Source organism: Taurulus bubalis, assembly GCF_910589615.1.
Source record: "Taurulus bubalis genome assembly, chromosome: 1".
NCBI lineage: Eukaryota > Metazoa > Chordata > Actinopteri > Perciformes > Cottidae > Taurulus > Taurulus bubalis.
In genome coordinates, this window is record NC_136589.1 from 30,574,207 (window position 1) to 30,595,976 (window position 21,770).

General features: G+C 38.2%; 1 protein-coding gene across 1 annotated transcript; it reads right to left on the minus strand.

Annotated features, from left to right (window-relative positions):
* Positions 1 to 6,491: 6,491 nt before the first annotated feature.
* Positions 6,492 to 20,962, minus strand: crtc1a (CREB regulated transcription coactivator 1a; the record flags this gene model as incomplete). Its single annotated transcript, XM_079227757.1, has 15 exons — positions 20,831 to 20,962; positions 19,354 to 19,470; positions 17,281 to 17,414; positions 16,447 to 16,500; positions 15,243 to 15,337; positions 14,437 to 14,522; positions 14,310 to 14,350; positions 13,673 to 13,860; positions 13,355 to 13,500; positions 12,972 to 13,064; positions 11,796 to 11,894; positions 10,252 to 10,356; positions 7,665 to 7,748; positions 7,360 to 7,540; positions 6,492 to 6,697 (listed from the first exon to the last, which is right to left on the minus strand). The coding sequence occupies exons 1-15, from the start codon at positions 20,954 to 20,956 to the stop codon at positions 6,492 to 6,494; spliced, it is 1,755 nt and encodes a 584-aa protein (XP_079083883.1). The 5' UTR covers positions 20,957 to 20,962.
* Between the last annotated feature and the right edge of the window lie 808 nt (positions 20,963 to 21,770).

Sequence of the window (21,770 nt, forward strand, 5' to 3'; positions counted from 1 at the left end):
TGCCCGTTCGGTGAGATCCGGAGGATGGAGGGAGGAATCCTCCGAAATGAAAACCCGGTGACAATGTCGACTCAGAAGCCGCTGCGGTAACACGCCAGGCGGCCGAGCGGCATATTCTTCTGTCGCCTGTGAGGTGGACGGCTCGGGGTTTCTCACATGGAAACGTGTGCTCAGTGTTGCCCGTTGGCTGCTGCCTGCCAAGTGCTGGATCTCTCAACGGCCTCCTGCTGCATGCTGGGATATGGTGTGTGCGCTTTGACGTCTGCGCGTAACCAAGTAAACATCCCTGCCGTTCACCTCCACTCCGGGGTGATACCCACCGATGTGTTATGGGCGTATTCCACGGTTAACGTCCAGCTGATCCGCTGATATATACACTACTATTTCATATGTCGGTGGTATGAAGCGGAATTTTAAGCAGCTCATGAAAGAAAGAAAAATGCAATGTAAAAGTCCATAACACATTTTCAAACGTGTTATTTAGTCAGACAAATAGTCCAGAAACCAAGGTGTTCATTGTACGATGGTATAAAAAGCATGATAACAGCAAATCCTCATATTTTAAAAGTTGGGTCCACATACTGTTTGACATTTTTGCTTGATATATGACTTACACAATTCATAAGTTATGAAATTGTTGGTGATTAACTTTGTTAAATGTCATGTCAATGTATGGATGAGTAGACTAAGCGTTTCAGGTCTAAACTGAACAACAGACACAAGGAATGGAAAACAGGTAAGCGACATGCTAAACTCAAGAGAAATAGCAATGCTCAGATCACACATTTGTCAATCATCAATCAGTTCGAGGCCCACAGGTTTCCCTCCTCCTAGAGGACTGAATCATGTCAAAATCTGTTGAGTTATCTGTGGATCCATTTTGGCCAACGTGTCCCAAACACACAGCTTGCAAAATCTGTCAGCTATTATACATTGATTTTGGAAACTTACTAAAGGTCACTTTAGTGGCAGATATTCAAATTAAATTTGGATCTGGATGTTTTTTCCCACAACGTGCAAATTGTATGATTTATCAATATTGATGACTTTATAGTGCAGCATCCCACCAGCAGATGGAGTCATTCAGTTTCCAAAAGAGGATAAAACGGCTAAAGGAGAAGGACCAGATGGGTTGTTAGACACTATTGAGCCATTTGAGGGCATCAGCAATGGGGAAGCCCGGCAACTTGGCCTCTAAATTTGAATCACTGAGATGCTGATTCTTTGGGGGGGATCAGTCAGGCTTAGTTTTTGTGTATTCCGATATTTTTTGCAAGGTTTTCAAGTGGCTTAAGAAGAGTACATTTGTCATATTATTTGCTGGGGTAAAAGTCACTGGCTGTATGAGTATTGCCAATGAAGCAAAAAGGGCATAAAAAGACATAATAGGATGTGTCTGTTGTAATATATATGGCATAACACCCTCATGAACCCCAGTGTAGAAAAGACTGAAAACTTACTTCCAGTCCTTTTGGTTATTACTTTTGTCATACCCATCCCACATGCAAAATGTCCAGTGTCAACTCAGTAAAATTGTTACTGTGGACAGAGTGGGAGAGGCAGGGAAAATGCTGGGCGGGAAGCTGTGCAGTGGGTGTGAAAGTCTGAGTTATGCCAATTATGGGGGCTGTTGTCATCATCATCATCATCATCATCATCATCATGTAGATACTGTTTTAGTTTGTTGTTTTCTATTGCTTTTGGTACTCCACCTAATGACAAAATAAGATTAAAGAAACATCTTTTCTTAGTCAGGTATATTTATTTTTATTTAATTTACAAATAATAATGCAAAGATACAAAGACAGAAGCCTTCACACAAGAAAATACATCAGGTACAGTTCAAACAGAAGCTTAATTCATCTTTTATATAGCACACATTTACAGCCAACTTGGATTCTTTTGGTCCGATTTGACAGTTTAAATAGAAAACATACAATTTGAAGAACAAGGTTTGAACCACGTAATTTTTAAAGGGTTAGGTCAAAAAAGTACCAACTTGCCAAGCTGTGCTGCAGAATGCTAGATTTTGCATATTCTATGAGCATAATGTTTCCTGTTGCTGCGGGCGTATAGGAGGGTAGTGCACCCCTTCACGGCAGTAAAATGCATGTGCAGTGTTTGGAATAGTATCACTGTTCTCAGAAACAAAAAACATTGTATAACAATTTAGCTGCCATTGTATGAGGCTTGAACCAGCAGCGGGCCATCCCCAAAATGCACACAAAAGATTCATAGAGTGGGGAACCCACTGAGTGACTGCGCACTACTATTACTTTGTTTCTTCTTCCTGATTTAGTTTGTGTTTTAACATATTGTGTCACAAAGTCAATCTATAGATATATATATATATATATATATATATATATATATATATATATATATATATCTATAGATATATATATCTATATATAGATATATATAGCCTGACTGTACAGTATTTTTATCTGATATTTCTTATTTTATTTCTTACTCTATCTGTCATTTATCCGACAATATACATATAGTAATATTCACTACAAAATAGTGTTTGACAGCAGATTAATCAAACAAAGCAAAACTAAATACTTAATTTAAAGCAAAATACAATATGTCAGGGTATTTTCTGAGATATTTTGGAATTCAGCATCATGCCGAAAAGAGCTTCCCCAGGTAGTGGGTAGGATATGTCAGTCGCATCTCTTTAAATTATGCTGAAAGAATTTCTGTAATAATGTTCAATGTAAACAATGAATTGATACGTTCATAGTTGATCTATGAAATAACTTGTACCCAAATACAATATTTTGAAAAAAATGGTAGTATTCTCTTATTTATGGCTGTTTTGTACTTTGGCTTTCTGGTTCAACTGTTGATTAATACTAAAAGAGAGAAGAGTATACAGTGCTAATGACAGATTTACTATGAAACTAAATTGAACAAAATCCAAATATTACCTACTCTGTTAAAAAACAAAACAACTTTTGATGGCACGTAGCTGCTCAATGTAAGTAGATAAGAAGTGGAATTTCTGAGAAATGAAAATCTGTAATTTAAATAAAAAGTGCTTTCAGGGCCTTGAAATGCTTATGAATGAAGAACAAAGAAAATATAATTAATTCACATGACTTCAAAATCTAATGAAATCTATTATTTAGGGCATAGTATTGAAATTACATTACTGATTACTGATTCACCTTAAATAGCAACATAAGTTTGCTATTCTACACTGCAAGTTTATATGTAGTCTGTCATTCCCGATACAGTATTCAATGAACATTTTTTTATGGAGAGTAGAACAAACATTGCTCCGTTGTAAACTCTTGTCTCTGTAAACACTGGTATATTACCAATGGATGCCTGAACGTTGATGCAAAAAAGGTGGTAGTAACAGGCGACACATCAGAGCTATCTACATGAGCACAAATAAAAAGCAAAACAGAAAATGGACCTATAGATTTCAGGCTCTCTATAAAGTCTGAGGTCCAGCAGAGAATATCGAGCCACAATGACATTGCAGCGCAGCATTTCTCAGTGCATTTTCTCACTTTGACATCATATCACATAAAGCACGAAAAACATTAGTCCTACCATACAGCAATATACAAAGCTAGTCTAGATTTACCATGACATAATAAAACTCTGTTGGTATTGCACAGAAAATAAGCACATACAGTATATTGCAGTGTAAAACATAGTACCAAACAAAAGCTCCTACTTGTGCATAAAAGGCTGATTACCATATTTCTGATGCTTTTAGACTTCACTTAGCAGATACAATAGCCTCCACATGACGCTGAATTAAGATAGAACAAAGGACAACATTACCAAATAAGAAAAACAAAACACTGACAAACAAAGTCGACTCCACCCTTGAAAGAAAATAAAACCCAAGATGTAAAGGGGAAAAGGTGTAGTTATTCATGCCGTCACAACATTGTTAAAAAGGGGGAGGAGGAAAGAAAAGATCAAAATTCAGAAATGTGATTCATCTAAAAAAAAAAAGGGGGGGGGGGGAGAAATCTTCAAGCTCAACAACTTAGTGTTAACAGATTTGTTAACTGCCGTTTTTTAATGTACATTTACATTATGTGAGAATAATGGTGGGTTATGCTGGCACTAGAGGACCTTGACATACATCAACATAAATAATGTTGCAGCTACAGAATTACCTTTTTCATAGTGTGGAAGATTCATGAAAATCAACTTAGATTGGGCTTTTTAGAAATAATTATATCTGGACTGAATTAAAACATGTTTATCCTATCTGGCACAATATTGTGATAAAATGCAAATTTAAAATATACTCTTCTGAGAAATAACACTCTACTGTACTTGCATACATATTTTAATAATAAACGTTTCATTTGCAAATCAGTAATTAATTACACGTGTTGTTTTAGATCTATTTTCTCAAACCTGCTATCAATAGCAGAAGGAGCTGCAGCAACGTGATTGACACACCTCTGATCACCACTCTTCCAAAATACAAAATACAGGAAAACTGCAACAGTAGACCGCTAACAAAATACTCACTGATTAAGTAAAAACTCAAATTTCAAATCTGTATATGACTTTTCAAAAATAACTATAATTTAATTGAGCTTTTTTCATATTTCTTTCATATTTTTTTTACAAGAAGGCAAGTTTAATCAAAGACAGGGCAAACAGGTCCAGTGCACTTAACAGTCACGGGGGGGTATATAAACTCTCATAAATCAATCAGTGTTTTAAATGAATACATAAAGTGCAATATGAGAAATGAGACAGTTATGATCCACTCACAAACACAGAGGGGTTTTTAAAGCGCAAATGCTTAAAACCATATAAATGCAGAACCAACGGCCGGAGAAACATGGAACAGATCGTTAAAGGGTACAGACAACACGAGCATGACCAGGAAACAAATATTCAGTGTCAGTGAAGTGCCTAGGAAACAACAAAAGTCATATATAAAACAGTATGCCACATCCAAAAAATAACAGGTGAAAAATATTTGGTCCTACAGTACATAAAGGCTAGATATAAGAGGCAATGAGGATGACAAGATGGCAACAACACAGCTGTATAGATGTGACCTAAATACATTCTCATTGCATCAACAATGCTGTTCTATTACAGAGGCAGTTCAATTGTCTGGAAAAATATATATATTTCAACTACACTGAGGTCACATCTTTGGGAGTAATCTAGGAGAGCTTCTACTGTATGACACATGCACTGAGCATTTTTCTCTACACCGTACGAGTCTGAAAGAAAAATTTAAAGAGTTTCAAAAGTATCAAAAGAAATAAAACATGGCACCATCACTGTGCATTCTGTAATAAACCTTGCACATTGGCTTCCTTTTGAAATGGTTCCTTTTATCTTTTTCATTTTACAGTCCTAAACCAATCGCTGTAGTTTTGCATAGATACCATTACGCAAAATCTAATTATATTCTGTACATGTAAAATATCAAACGAAACAAGCATGTAAACATTTATTTCATAACCAAGAACTCATTAATCCTTTTAGATTTGACTGATGCATGAAAAATGATATGGCAGTGACAATGGATGAAGTAATGGACAAAGATCAGCGCACCTCAAAAGTACAATGCAGCTGTGAATTATGTAGGCCAAACCACTTGTAAAACAGTAACAATGACTTGACAATTTAATTTTTTTTCCTCATTTACATATTAGTCATCTTTGCATGAAAACCAAAATGTCAAGCTATTAAGGCAAAACAAGTATGCACAGTGATTTGTGATTTCATGCATAACCGATGGCTGCTATTTACTATGATAAAAATAAAAATTCAGCATCTCCTGAAAATAACTTAGTGGCAAAATAGTGACTCATTGTCACTCAAAACTTTGGAGGAAATTTGGGTAAAATCCAACCAGGCCTGAAATTGGTTTCTATGATAAACTACACAGGGATTAGCACTAAACTGATAGCCAAACTGAAAGTTCTGCTGAGAGCTATCAGCTCGGCACAAAGGGAGGTTACACTTGTGTTTCTTCTTCTTCTGAGTCATCAAGCTACTCAGTGTTAACAGGTGTAGGATACTGTAGATCGTTAAGGGTTTGCTCTGCAGACGTGGTTTAGTCAGTCATTGATGGAGAATATTGGACCAGGTTCCCTCTGCCCTCATGATATTTCCATCAAGCTCCCTCGAATGAAAACTAAACATCTAAATAAATCAAAATTCAAAGTGTCATTTGTAGTGACACAACCATGAAGATCATTCATTCCATAACTTGTCATCAGTCGTAAACCATCTTTCCAGTTTTCAAGGTTTCTGGTCTCCCATAACATTTGAATGCATGATGTTGCTTTTAAATGCTCTCTTTTGGGGTTTGATTGAGTTAGTTGGTGTGAAATCGATGCTCTGCCCAGACGAGGTCTTGACTAGCACACTCCAGAAAGCTGCTACTCTTGGTTCTCATCCTCTCAGATGCAAAGTCCCCCCCTCTCCCTCAGGACAGCAACATTCACACACCTGGGCATGAGGTGGTCCGGTAGTTAGAGCCGGTCGAGGCGAAAGGCGTCCTCTGTGGCGGGGTCAGCAAGGACCATGTCCGGATCATTTAGCATGTGAAGGCCATCAAGCGTCAGCGGGTCTATTTTAAGATCATCCAGCGGGAACTGGGAGTCAACATCGAAGCTGATATCTGTGGACAACGAGTCGGTCAGGTCCTTGGGCAAGCTGGGGGGAGACTCCCCGCTCACTGAGCAGAGGAAAGACAGACAATTAAAAGAATTATTATTATTATTATTATTATTATATTGATCTCTTTGAGGGATTTCAAGGGGTAGAGGGAAGATATGATTGGCAGCAAGAAGAGACTGAATGTCTTGTACTTTCTGTACCAAGAGCCATGACATCTTAATTACACATTTTCGTTAACAGGCTGCTACTTTTCACAAACAACTGAAAGGAAAAATCCTGTTGCATACAATTTGAATAGGTTTATTATTAATAGGTTTATAATTTGTTGTATACTTATGAAGGTAATTGTGGATTCACTGAAAGCTCGGTCAGGATGGTACATGTGCAAGCTGGTGAAGTGTGGGATATGTCGGTATCACAGCTATTTAGAGATTACCTGCAAATATATTACTCTCCCATTGCAGAAAAGGCAGATTAACAACAATGGCAAACAATTTAAAGCCAGTTTATTGTATATAACGGTACAATCCCATGTATTTGTAAGTCCTGCAATAAATTAGTGTGAGAGAAACTGTCACTATATTAAGATATACAAGCGAATACGAAGCACAAACTTTATTCTGAGTTGGGATTTTGGGAATCTCTACAAATGTTTTTTTAACACAGCTAAACCACTTGCTGTAAGACTTAAGTGAGCGACATCAAATGTCAAAGCAGCACCTGTGAGAATGATGTTGGGGATGTTGCCATGGCTACTGTAGCTCAGCTGCTGCTGGTCCTGAAGGTTGCAATGGCCACCAGTCAAACCCATCATAAGCGCCTGGGAGTAGTTGAGGGTGGAGGTCTGGTTATAGAGGCTGTCAGAGCTGATGGGGGTTTCCATCATGTTGAACTGCTCCAACTGGCAATCACAACATGAAGAAATATCATCACTGTCGCTGCTCCACATGTAAAAGCTCCAAAGCAAGAGCAGGCTGAGAGAAGAACTAAACATTTAGGCGTTTCCTGACACAGACAGTCTGTACCTGTTGTGAGAGAGCACTGGCCTGAATGGACGGGAGCTGCTGGTCGTAGAAGTCTGCAAACACGCTGCCCAGTATGGAGTTATGCTGCAACAACAAACACGCCAAATCTGTTTATTTAGACCCTGATAAAAAAACAAAAAGAAATCTCCCAGTGTGGAGCATCAACTATGAACATACTTCACCCAGGCTGCAGGAGTTATACACGTAACATAAATTGTGCAATATGAAAAAGACACATTCAAAGCAGCAACATTGCTGGAACAACAAATATCACCTCACAGCATCTGGAAATGGAATTCTTTGGGTTGAGTAACTTGAGTTCACCAATTCACAGCCTTCCGTTTGTGTATGATGCAATATTTGTGTGTATTTTGTAGAGAGGAAAAAGCTGTTCAAAGGGTAAAACGGCTTGAATATAAAATGATGGCACACAATCAGAAGAAGCAGTTAACAGTCATGTAATAAACACATAATTCAACTGCTTCCTTTTCAATGAAAGTATGGTGGTTAAAGTAAGAGACAGACACCAAACAGGTGGAAACCCATTGAGGAATTTGAAGCCAGCTGTTTCAATAATAAATGCAAACTAAATCAGTCCCTGCAATATTTGCAAACCATGCAGTATTTACAAAGTTTGCTGTGATATCCGCAGGCATCCACTAGCACAAGAAGTAATGCATGAATATTTCATAAAGAGAGCTACTTACAAGACAATTGTCACGTTGACAGTATTTTCTCTCAACACTTAAATATCGTATGAATATTATTGAAAACCTGCAAAAGAATGATTTTTTTGGCGGGTACTAACTAACTAAATAATTGACTAAACTAATGAATAGGAAAACGAATAAATAAGTAGGGGACTTGATTAATTATGTGAATAAGAACCATTCCATACCACCATCCCAAAGGTCACAACCGACCACCAAATGTCAAAGATCAGTCTGACTTTGAAAAGCGAACTCTTTCCATATGAGCTTCCTTTGCTGCCTGCTAGTCTTGGTGTTTTAATTAATAAAATCCAAATGGAGAGAAAATATAATCCCCTTTGTGACTTTATTCTGCCTTCACTGACTCATCCAGTGCAAGCTAATTCTCTTCAAGTTCCTCATTTGAATGTCCTCATTGAACCAGCGACAGAAATTCTCCTATTTCATCGTGGCCTCTTAATGTATAAGTAATTGGATCATATTCTCAGCCCGTGCTCCTCCTAGTTCAAAACCAAATTATCTGTGTGTGCTGCAGATGTCCCCACAGGGCAGAGCAGGATAATAGAGCATACAGCCTGTCAGCTGTGGTTTAGCCCGTGGATAACCTCAGCACTATGAGTGAGCTACTTTAGCTCAGGTTAGAACTGAACTGGGTAAGCAAACAACAGGACAAACATGTAAAAACAAATGCACACACTCAAGCAAACTCACCTGCCACACAAAGTCACACTTCAGTAAAAGCAAATGCTTATTTAAAATGCTAGCTAAGTCTTTGGTTGAGCACTGAATCTAAATCTCCCCATGATATATATTTTAACATGTAATTCAAGGTTTTATTTGGGGAATATTTTCCACAAACACTTCTGCAGTTAACAAGTTACAATGCCAGGGTTTCAAATCTCAAAATTCTTACACTGAGTCTGACACAGATTAACAACCCTGATCCATGTTTACCTTGGGTGTGTTTAGTTTATTTTAAAGCACCACCCTGCAAGCAAGGTTCAGTTTGTAGATTCAACCACAAGAATGATGAGTAGATTTTCCTAAAAATGCTTCAAAGGGGTTGGATTACCATCGCCCCTCCCATACTACCTTAAATCCCCAAGCTGATACAAAAACACAAAGATCTGATGAACATAAAAAAACAAACTCCGGTATGAGTCTTATATAGCAAGACTGGGGAGGAAACAGTGGAGATGCAACGCAAATACCACAAAAGCAGCAGAAAAGGAAGGTCGGGGACACAGCTACAGAACAACACATCAATGACACTGAGTGCTTAAAGAGACTGGGGGTCAGATCTGGGCAAAATAGGGACTACCTCATGTCTATAACATTTCTCTAATCATAGTCATGACATGGTTTTAAAAAATACAAAATTGTGATATATTATGTTTCTATTCTTTCCTTATCTCCAAGAATTTTTCCTTGCATTCTCGACAATTTAAAGCTTTACGTCCTTTCATCGTAGTGTAACTAATAACAATAATTATGTTGTTGTGTATGGTGCGAAACTCCCACTTAAAAAAAAAACCTGTGAATTACCTGCTGTGACACGTTCAAATGTCAGCTGTGAAAATGGTTGTTGGACCCTCTTGTTCACAAGATTTGTTTTATCTTTGTTTTGCCTTCCATATTTCTAGAAGTAAAGTAAGTAATTAAACAATTGCCTGTTTTGATTTGCTCAAGTACTTAAAATAAACTGACATATTACATGTTTTTCTTTGCCCAGATCTGCTAATGTCAACACAATACAAGCAGCTGTAGGGGGCAGCCACAGAGTCCTGCTTGGCAACGATAACCACAGGACTACGATGCAGGGGACGGTGACGTTTATACAGAGCGAGCCAGCAGCTCACTGGTTCACACGCCCTTACTTGAGGCGAACCTCCAGGTGAGAAGCCTTGATTGGAGACGGGGGAGGTTGGAGACTGATTGGCAGAGGATCCGACCCTACTGCGGTACTGTTGAAGGGACGAGGCCTGATACAAGAGGATACGGTGGAGTTATTCAGAGTGGCGTCTGTGTGTGTCCATGTCCTCATGCTGGGTATGGAGCTTTGCTTGTACTTCTGTAGGTTATCCAGTTTTCCTTTGAACCAGCCTGACCTGAGGAATCACTCATATACTGATTCACTGTTTTTAATGGTTGTAACCCAGCATACTGGAATTGAATGCTGAAATACAGCATCATTCAAATGTAAACAGTAATGACCACTATGTACCACATGTCACATCAATGCATTAATGATACTGAAAAATATATGGGAGACACACAGAACGCTATAGAGGATTAATTAGAGGAAAAATATTGCCAGCAATCCAAGTTAAACAAGTGAAGATTGTAAAACTGAAGGATCAGAGAGAACCAACTCTCTTTTGTCCCGTTCTTATGTCTGCTCTTTTCAACCTACTCATCCAACAAAATCAAAAGAAGAATATTTGCACATACTAAAAAAAGCAAAACAATTTCTATTCTGATCACAATATCAACTTGACTTAAGAAATACACAACCATAACTGTGCAAAGAAAAGAAAGTTATTATCATAGCAAATAACAGATAAACTTTCAAGTCACTCAGATTTAGAGGTGCACCAAATGATTAATAATCTCTAATCACTAAAAAGCCAACAGGAGTTCAGATCTCCACATTCCTAATCAATTAATAGACAGATAAGATATTCAAATATTGGTAGCATGAGATAGAGAAATAATAAAGCTGTTCAAGGTCCCTCGATACAGATATAAACTAATGTAATTATCATTTATGGAGCAGACCGGTTTGAACTCTCATGAAACCGAAAGATGTATTTTCCATTATCTTGCTGTGACTGGATTTGCTTCAGACCTCAAAACTACAGCTTAGAAATGTTGAAAAACCACTAAAGCGCCTCTGAAAACCAAGTGGTACATAATATAGGCTGAAGAGTGTAGTATTTGTGGTAAAATGAACAGAAAGTTAGATCTAAGGTGGTGTCTTGCTGCGTGTCCTCACAATGTTTCACTTGACCCCACGCTGCAATAAGTGAGACCAAGAGAGAGTCGGCCACTTCATTATTTCTGCAGTAATCCAAACACATTCCCACTGCAGCAGATGAAGAGCAGCAAGAGCCAAGATCTGAAGGACGTGCAGTGCCTTGCAAAAGCATTTTGATTCCTTGATGTTTTGCCCATTTTGTTGTGCTTTTATTTAATTAATTTGTACTTTTGACTTAGTACTGCGCAAACAAATGCAACGTAAAGAAATATATGCTTTCCATGATAAATGCACTCTGGAACAAATGCATATTGCAACAAAATGTGCACAGTGTCAAGGAGCCTGAATATTTTGACAGGTCAGTGTGTATCTTCAGGACCAATGCATTGATGCCAGCTGAAGACACAATTTCATGAAGGGAATTTGAATGCGCCCGCTGCTCACCGTGTTCATGTCCATGGTCATGTTGGCTTGTGAGGATGTCTGGTTGTCTGAAGTGGAGCAGGAGTTCATGGAGGACTGCAGCTGGACCAGACCTGTCTGCTGGAAGACAAAGAGCCGGGTTATAGATGCAGACATCGTGTAGTCGTCAAGTCTTGACTTTAGAGATTCATCTAATAAAAAATTAAGTACATCACTATCTGCTTTGATAATGTGTTGGCAGACATTTAAAACAAATTAGCGATATATAAAATGGCTACAGGCTGCATTATTATGTATACTATGAACTTACAGGGATGTTCCCGTGTTTTACTTTCAAATCTTTCAATATACATACATACTGTTGTTGACAATTTAATGTTATCAGTAAACCGTCAATATCCTAAATATCTTGGCCATGGGTTAAAACCGACTACATTGCTTTCATGAATAGATTTGAGGAATCCTCTTGTTTACATTAAGTGTTTGTCAACGTAAATGTCACGACTAGAATTTTTTTAAAGCTCAAATATTGATAACTATCACGAGAACACGACATTACGCAGAATAAAACATCATTGAGGCTTCATGCTTTAACTCCTGACCAAATCATGTTTTGAATCATTATTTTATTATTCATGAACTGCTGCTACTGTACTTCAGAGCAAATCTTCATCAAAGGTTTTTTTTTCAGGAAGTGTTGATCCGAGAACAGTTAGGCGCTTCCACATTGCAAATTGATGGATTTTAGAGCTACATCTTAATGAGCAGATTTATTTTTGCTTGTACTTTTTACATCAATGTTTTCTGGAACTCTGCATATCGTACAGACAGTGAGAGAGACTGTAACACTGTAGTATACCATCGGCTCTCTGTCTGCATATGCAGATATCAGTTTATAGAGATTATGTCTGCTGAGGTTCAACCAGGCCTCAACAATAACCTCTCAACAAGACACAAGACAGAAGCCTTTGCCCATAAAATGGTCCTTTTCTTCACGTAAATACGACTATTCCAACAGAAAAAAATACTCAATAGCGAGATTATGAGACAGCAGGGATTCAAATCAAGCTTTCCAAAGTAACTACAATGCATAAATAGTGCAATTAGATGACATTTTTGCATGTCATTTACAGTGTAGTTTAACTGAATAGTTGAGATTGCAAGAATGAAGGAACTGAGTGCTGGAGAGAAACTCACTTGCTGGCTCTGGTGGGTCTGGGGCGACGGCTGCTGGTTGAAGAAGGCGTACTGGGACAGCTGCTGCTCAAGGTCCATGGCGTTGATGGCCGCCTGGGGGAGCACAGCAACGTATAAGATGTGCTCAGTGGAGTGATTTCCCCCTTTATAAGCTAAAATGTCTCTTTAAAATCAATTATTTTATCTATACCTTGTGAAAAAAAATGCTCATTCTTGGCATTTTTACACCACAAACTGAACTTCATAACCCTAACAGAAAACAATCAATGTGACTATGAATTGCCATGAACTGTCTAAACTAAATGGTATCAACAATCCATTAAACGTGCATGATTGGTTGTCTTAGAAGAGCCGAGGTCATGGCACAGAGCACTGAGCTGTACCTGAGAGAGAGTGAGAGGCGGAGATGTTGGGGAGAGCTGCAGGTTCTGATGCTGGTGGGAGTCTCCTGCATTCAGGATGAGAGGAACCATGTCGTCCTGCCCAGGCTGCATTTCCATGGTTACTGTGGGCTGAGAGGTGTTCACTCCTACCCAGCACACAGAAAGAGATTTTTCAAAAGCACACATAGAGTCATAAAGAAATTGGCACCAGAGTGTGCTAAATGTTTCAACAAAAAGAAATCAACATCTTGTACATATCTTTGGGGAAATGCAAAGTTGTCTAGCTAAATGTTAGCAGACCACCGTCAGTGGTGTTACCTTGCGTGTTAGCCAGACTCTGTGTGTTGTTGGAGGAGCTGAATGAGGCGCCCACTGCATCATCTGAGTCGAGCGGGGTGGGCAGCGGAGGAGGAAACTGGATGTTGGTTAGGTCAGGGAGAGAACCGCCAGTGTTGTGGACTGCTGGTTTTAGTGAAGTGTTCAGCTGGTCCGGAGACGGGAATATGCTGCAGAAAACAGATGGGTGCCGTGAATTTGTTGGTGAAGACAAGCCTGATACACCCAGCTGGCTGATGTCAACAACCACACAGAAACCTAAACACTGAGCATCTTATTACTGTGCAACACTTGGAAATGTTTTCCAATACTAACAACTCCAGATATATTTGGAAATAGTGCATTTGGCCAGTGGTACTTTTGCAAATGTTTTGTACGCAAGCTCTTATTGCTTTGGCGGAGTGAATTAAAATGATGTTTAGTTACAGTCAGATGGCTTCTATTTAAAGCTATTTTGTATTCAAAGGTTTGCGTTTATCGGATGTGAGTAAATGTGCACTTAATTTGACGCAGCCTTTGCATACTTAAATACCATTTACACTTCATCATCCAAGATTAGGATTTAGGAAAACATTTCCTCACACCAGTTCCAAAAAAGGGAAAACAGTCAAATACTCACTGTATCCCTGGAACTTTGCAGGTCTCGGACCTTGAAATGTTCTATAGAGAAAAACAATTTAGGATTGTGATAAACACAAATGAAAGCTCATAGAGAAAAAAAACGTATGTGCATGTAGAAGAATCACCTTTTTGCACTCCCAGTTCTGGTTTTGTCCATCTTCATCGGTCTCTTGTTTAATTGCCTCAGCTCCTGGTACGGTGAGCAGGAGAACTGGCGAGATGGAAAAATAACAACAGAAATCTCCTTAGTCTCTTGGGTTTACAGATGTCGAGATGATTCAAGCTTATAATAATCACAGCCCACATATCCTCGGTTAATATGATCCAAGATAAAAAGCACAAAGAAGAAACGAAAGGAAAAAACTGAAAAGAGACAAGAACGTGACATTAGGAGAGCAAAAAGATATATATTTTCTTAATGGGCTAAACCAAAAAATGTCTCCAAGGAGATTTATACAAAGTCAATCAAATTGCTCCTGAAATTGAAATAATCACTAATTCACAGTTAAATTATTCAGACTCCTTTTCCTCCTCTGCTTTCAAAGCCACATTCAGACCCTGTCATCACAAACGGTAGTACACTCGACTGAACCACTAGAGAAAGCAGAAAAATACCACAATAAACAAACAGGCTGACAACAAAACAGCCCCACCCACCAGCAGCTCCTGCAGATCATAAGAGAAAAAGACCTGATCAGCCTGGTTGAGACCTGGCTTTGTAGAAGCAGACCTGACTACCGGCTTGGTTCTTACAGTCAATATGTTTTAACTGAATACTATTGAGCTTATAGTAATACAGTGTTCAATTTATCGCAACCTACTGGTCAACATTTCACCAATTTCATGTTACTGAGCATGTACTTATATATCCAGACTTCCTGGAATTTTAATTGACAACTTTAGCATGTAAACTCATTGAGAAAATGCGTACCTCTTTTTGGCTGGAGCTCCTGTGATCCTCCAGTGAAAGAGGCCTGCTGGGCAGGAGTTAATGTGCTCTGGTGCAGAGCTGAGTCAGAGTTTGTCCTGCAGCACAAGAATAAAAAAAAATAAAAATAAAAATCACAAAGTAGAATATAGTAGAATCTAAGAACAAAATACTGTCTGTTGTGAAGCACAGAAACGATTCATGACTCTCATAGAGACATGAATAGCACATCTTCAAAACTATCTTATGAGTTCAAGCTCTAAACCAGGTAGAACATAGAACTCCAAGAAATAGTCGACTAATCAATTAGTTGATTGACAGTAAATAATCACCAACTGCCTTGTTTATTGGTCAATTCATTTTTACTGTTTTAAGCCCCTCAAATATGGAGATTTCCTGTTTTTCACTGATTTATATCATATTAAACTGAATATCTTTGGACTGATCAAATTGGGATGGAAACTACATTTTTTTAACATGGCATTAAGTTTGAAGATGATCAGCAGATTAATTGATAGATTAGATTTGTGTAGAAAATAAATAAAAAATATAGAAGGAAACTCACCACAATAAGCATTATAATCAACAAAAGTAAACAAACAAGCAAATATAAAAGCAAACATACGGTAAACACCAATCAAGCAGAAACATAATAAATAATGAAAATAATTGTAAGCAGCAGCCCTCGTATAAACCAACAATTATCAACACAAGTCATGCAGATTTTTAAGGTCATGTAGTGCATAATGTGCAGCTGTCCCAAGAAAATCAAATATGTTTGAATGTGATCCTGTATCTTATCTTATCTTATAATGGTGTATGACACAAATCTAAAAGCAGCATTTTGTCCACGACAGCAATCTGTGAAAGTAAGTGTGTGATTATGCACCATGTTTCCATAAATCAGTTAGGATTATTATCATTATATTCCCAGTTTGTCTTGTATTGACCTGACCTTGCATCTTCTACCATCCAGGAAATAATACAATGTCAATAGTGTAAAGCAATCAGAATTATTAAGTTTAAATAAGATCATAAATAGTAGTAAACACTGAGATATACGTTTTTCCTTATCCAATGTGAGGGTTTAAGGACAGAAGATGTTGTACATATTGTAAAAACACATGAGACACATTTGTGATATTGAGCTGTATGAATAACATTTAATTGAATAGGGCCCGTGCTTCATCCCTAGAGGCTGTCTTACCTCCTCCAGCTGGTATCAGGTGGTGGTGACAGATATACTGAACCATATGGACAGCTGTCAATGTGAGAGCGCAGGTTAAGAAAATACAGCTGGAGACTGGAAGTCTTGGCACATTCAATGCATTCACACAAGCAGATGAAATCAAAAAGCACAGTGCTGGTGGTATGTCAAATAAACCAGCAGTACGTGATACAAGTGAGGCATAATGAGCAGTGAGCTTAACGTCACGCTCTGATATTTGTCAAGGCTTAATCTATAATACTGACCGGCTCATGCTTATTACGAACACTGTCATAATTTTGCTTTAATTCATTGCAAGCTGAAGTTGCTTACAAGCATGCAAAAAAAAAATTTCAATATTCTGCAGCTATATAAACACCTGTAACATCCATGAGCAACATTTAGGCTTTATACATTTTTATAATCTCTAATAAATTATTTCACATCAGCCCAGTGAGCCGATAAAGAAACAAGGAGCACCTGCTCAGTAACATAATTTTACATAATTAATCCACAGACAAAATCTAAATATTTAAATTATGGTTCTGATATCAATATTTGGATATTCATATGAGTTTGTTACCTAGTTTTACAGTTATGAGATGAAGCCTGCACACATCCACACAGCTATTTTCACTTATGTTGCCTGATTGCATCTCTTTTAGTATCTTCGAGTATCTTTCCGTCTCCTTAAAGATGATTTTAGGTGAGAACAACTTACAACTTTGTTATTTTTACTGCGAGAAAGAGTCTATTCAACCAGAATAATGGGAACACCTAATCTCTGTCTACCCTCAGAAGCTCCATAAACAGCATAATAAACGGACAGTATTAAAGGATATCTGGCGTCCATGCTTGTCAACAGAGAGGGGTTTTTGGTGGGGCGATGTGATGCGGCTCCGGTCCCGGTACACTCTGTCCACCAGCCCGTGGTGTCGCGTCGGTCTGTTCGTGTCCAGCCCTGAATTCTGACAAACAAAGAAAGAAAAAATTAACCAAACTGCATTACATTGCAGTTCCAAGTCACCTTTTTATTGTGTGTAAGGGCATCATGAGTCCGCTGCATTGGACAGTGCTGAATATAAAATCAAATGCAACTAAGTCCTTCCATAAGTTTTGAAGTCATTCATTTAAATAAAAATGTGTAGAAGTTCATGTAGACGATCTCCATAACACTGTCCTCGAAAATAAACCTGGGATCTGAGCTCTTGCATCAAATGAGCTGCATGTAGAACACGGATGAAAGTCAGTGGAGACAGAAAATTGGAAAATGCAGATGAAACCCCAAATGCCATTCTATTCACATGAGTAATAATTGCATGGGACATCATTCATCAGCTGATTCATGGAGGAAATGAGCCTTGATGGGGACACAATAGTGCCAACTCCCACCATCCTCCGTCTGTAAAAACATCAAGTATTTCCTCTACTTGAGTTGTGGGTTGTCATTGTAAGGGTCTCAGTCAGATTTACCTTTGTATCTAAGTCCCCGCAGCATAGTATCAAGCTTATACATTTTATGCCATCAAAGTCTACTTAGTGTAAGTCTTTTGCATCTTTCCACACATGTCATGACATTTTTCCAAGGATGGCAATGGAAACATGAAGATATAGGACAAAGGTTTTCTGGTGCGCTGCAGTACTAGATCAGCTTTTCTGTTGAAGTTTAGAAATTCCATATCTGGGTGTTAAGCTTCAATATCTTTGGATGCCTGGAGCAAGAGATTGTTGTTCTAATGCATTTTGGGAAAAGAAAGAAAAATGGAGAAGCTCTTCTCTCACAGACTTTATAGGGTTGACAGCATTGCCAAAATCCCACAGACCCTTACCCTAACACAAATTAAAGTTAGTTTGGTTATCAGCACTGGAAATAATGTGTGGAATGTGAGTTTATTGATTTAAACTGGCTCAACCACGTTTTCCACAATTTGGGTTGGACATATATTAACATTAGAAAACATGTGGAAATTATGCAGCGACACTATACCAAGGATTTAATGAGGAAAAGCAGTTTGCATATTTTTTTTTTACCAAATGAAATAAGATCATTCTTGTCATTCATTATCTGCAACCTTGAAATCCTTCTTTTTTTCATTTTTAGAATATTAATTATTACGCAATTTCAGAAATTTCCCCCACATGTGAATTTGCCATTTTAACTTCACAACCTTATTATTTCACTTTATAAACTAAATAAAAATATGTTTTGCGAACAGTTCCTTCTGTCTTTGAAACTTCTACAAAAACAACAACTCGAATTTCTATTAACTTAACTGCTATGTTTGTTCATATAATGCGTCTTAGAGACAATGAAGACAAGCACAAACCTCTGGCTCCTTCCACAGAAAATATTTACTTTTGGAGTTAAAAAAACACGCTTTATATCATACATATTAATACCAGCATCATGCATGATGATATGTGGAAGCAATATATGAGGTTCATAGTTATGGTTCAATTCTCTTTCTCAAGACTTTAGAGACAATATTTATAAAACAAAATGCACTATTATTTTGACATAGAGCTCTATTGTAGAACAGACACATAATGTAGACTGTGGGTTGGTATATTTACTCTGCCTTCTGCCATTTATTCTTAACAAAGTACTCTTGTTGCTTACATATGTAAACATGTGGAGTATTTAACCCAGGAAACAAGGATCTCATCAACCAGCTGTTTAAAAAAGCAAATGTAAACATTTTTATAGAGTGGCCACGAGTTGAATAGATATAGCAGGATATTACTTAGCCGCAGAGATGGGCAAAATGGATATTCATTTGTATGAAACAGCTGTGGATGATTACTGTAAAACAAATCCTGGCACATGTTCATTTGACAACATTCAATGCAGATGTAATACTCTGCATCTACGAAATTGTAGACAAACAAACACAGATAGTCCCTCACCTGAAAAGGCATATCCATAGTGCTGTTTCCAATCTGATTGACATTTGGCAAAGATCCTCCATAGTACTGCCCACGGTTCGGTCCCAGCTGCAAGTACTGAGTTTTCTGAAACTGCAGCTGGAAGCAGAGCAACACCGGGTAAGACGAGAGAGAGGCCACCATGTGAACTTTATAAAAGGAATAGATGGCTGTCTCTCAGTCAGGGGAAGTTCAGGCTCCAGTGACAGAAAAACAACATGTCATTCATAATGACATTTATACACCTGTAAAGTAATCCATCCTCAATCGCATGTCTTAGAATTGTGTGATAGTGTTTTACAGACGGCAAAACTGAAATGTAATATATTTTACATGTGAGAAACTTGAGGCGGGAGCAAAGCTCGTCAGAGATAATTCAACATGGAACGAACTCGCACATGGCTGAATTTCCAAAGGCAAAATGCCTTACAACATTGTTCTTATCCTAAAGCAACCTCCAGTTCCATTTCCGAACCAATAACCGGTCGATTACACTTTTTTCATGAAAGCCCACTGCTCACTGTTGGCAGAGCCAAAAAGCAAATAATAGCAATGACTATACGCTTCTGTGTGCTAATGGCTTCTGTGAAAACGACTCAGTGGAAGAGTTTTTTTGTTGTTATAAATTTGCAGTTTTGATAATAATAAATAATTCTGTAGCAGCAATATGTCATAGGATAACAACAATATTGTGCTGCACAGTCTTCTCGGTTATATATTTAAAACCATCCAACAAGCAACTGCAGTAGCTTCATGTTTGCTGTGTCGTTATAATCTGTCTCCCCATCATGCTTCCACCCAGCAGCTAGTCAGTACTGAATCCCTGCCTCCGAAGGATTTATTTTGGAGGCCTGTACTGTATGTGGCTTAAATTTCGACATAATCTGCTAGCTTCATGTTTGGTGTAAATGTCTATCGTCACGTTGCAGTGCACACAGGCCTGAAGACCTGTCAGACAGGTTTACAAAGCCACGGCGCAGACACACTTCGCCATGTATCGCTACCATCCCTCGCGCATACACTACGGAGTATTTAGCGTCACAAAATAGATGTACATTTCTATTACAGCGGGGAACATCTTTTTGATTAATCCCCTTTTCTCTGAAAGCACGAGACGAGGAGAAAATCATCGCTGCAGTTGGACGCGCGCTGTCAAATACGCATGCACGCCCCTTTGCTTTCCACTTGCGTGGGACAACAACAACAAAAATGTAATAACTTTTTCGGAAGAGGGACCCGTTCATATCTGCATCACAGGACTGTCGCCTCCTGCCAGCTCGGTTGGTCGGCTGTTGTGGGAGAAAAAGGGCTACAGCTGTCAGGAAGCGTCGTTTGTTATTGTTTACCTCCGCTGCCCGGGCTGCGTGCGACTCGCGCTACAAATGCATATTTGACAGCTCGATGAAAACAAACGAAGAAGAGGTGGGAGACAGAATAAAACAAGACGCGGCGTCGTTACCCTCGCTGCCCGAGTAATGCTGAGGTCTTTCATCACTTCTTCAAACGCCGCTGTCTCCTCTGCCTGCTTCTGGTTATGCAAAGCGATTTTCTCGCTGAATTTCCGCGGATTGTTCGAAGTCGCCATGTTTCGCTCTTCTGCTCCGTTTTCCTTCAATGGTCACTGACGAGAGACACGCAGTGAGGACACACCACTTCCGGTTAGAGAGGTTGCAATAATAATAAAAAACAGCACAGGGTAATTGCAATTTAAAGTTGTGTTCAGGTTTTTGACCACCAGAGAGGGACAAACAGTGCCACTGTCAGACTATTAGATTGTTGGGACTAAAATGCTGCTGCAAACATTCACCTGCCTTGTCTTCGATCTGTTTTGGTCTTCCCCAACTCCTGAACTCTCAACTCAACTCACTCCTAATTGATATTGCAACTTTCACATAAAAACGCAGAGTAAAACAACAGACTAAAAATCGAAAAAAGACAACAATACATACAATGTTGAAAACTACAACAATAAAATGTTGAAAGTAGTAAAAAGAATAAAATAAACACCAGGGATAAAGATTTTTAAAACTCAAAAAAATAATATCATATAATATAATATTGCTCGAAATTAAAAGCCATATATATATATATATATATATATATATATATATATATATAATTAACAACTATATATATATGTATATATACGTATATATATATATATATATATATATATATATATATATATATATATATATATATATATATATATATATATATATATATAGTCGTTAATTCCCTTGTAAGAGACAGTTTGTCATAGCCAGAGAGTGTTTTCCTAGTTTAGTTGCATAAAAACAGAATGTATTCTCCCCGGTAGTCCTTCTTTTAAGGGACAAATATATGTTTAGCTTGCTCATGAGCAACCTTCACCCCTTCACAACACTTAATAGGAAAGC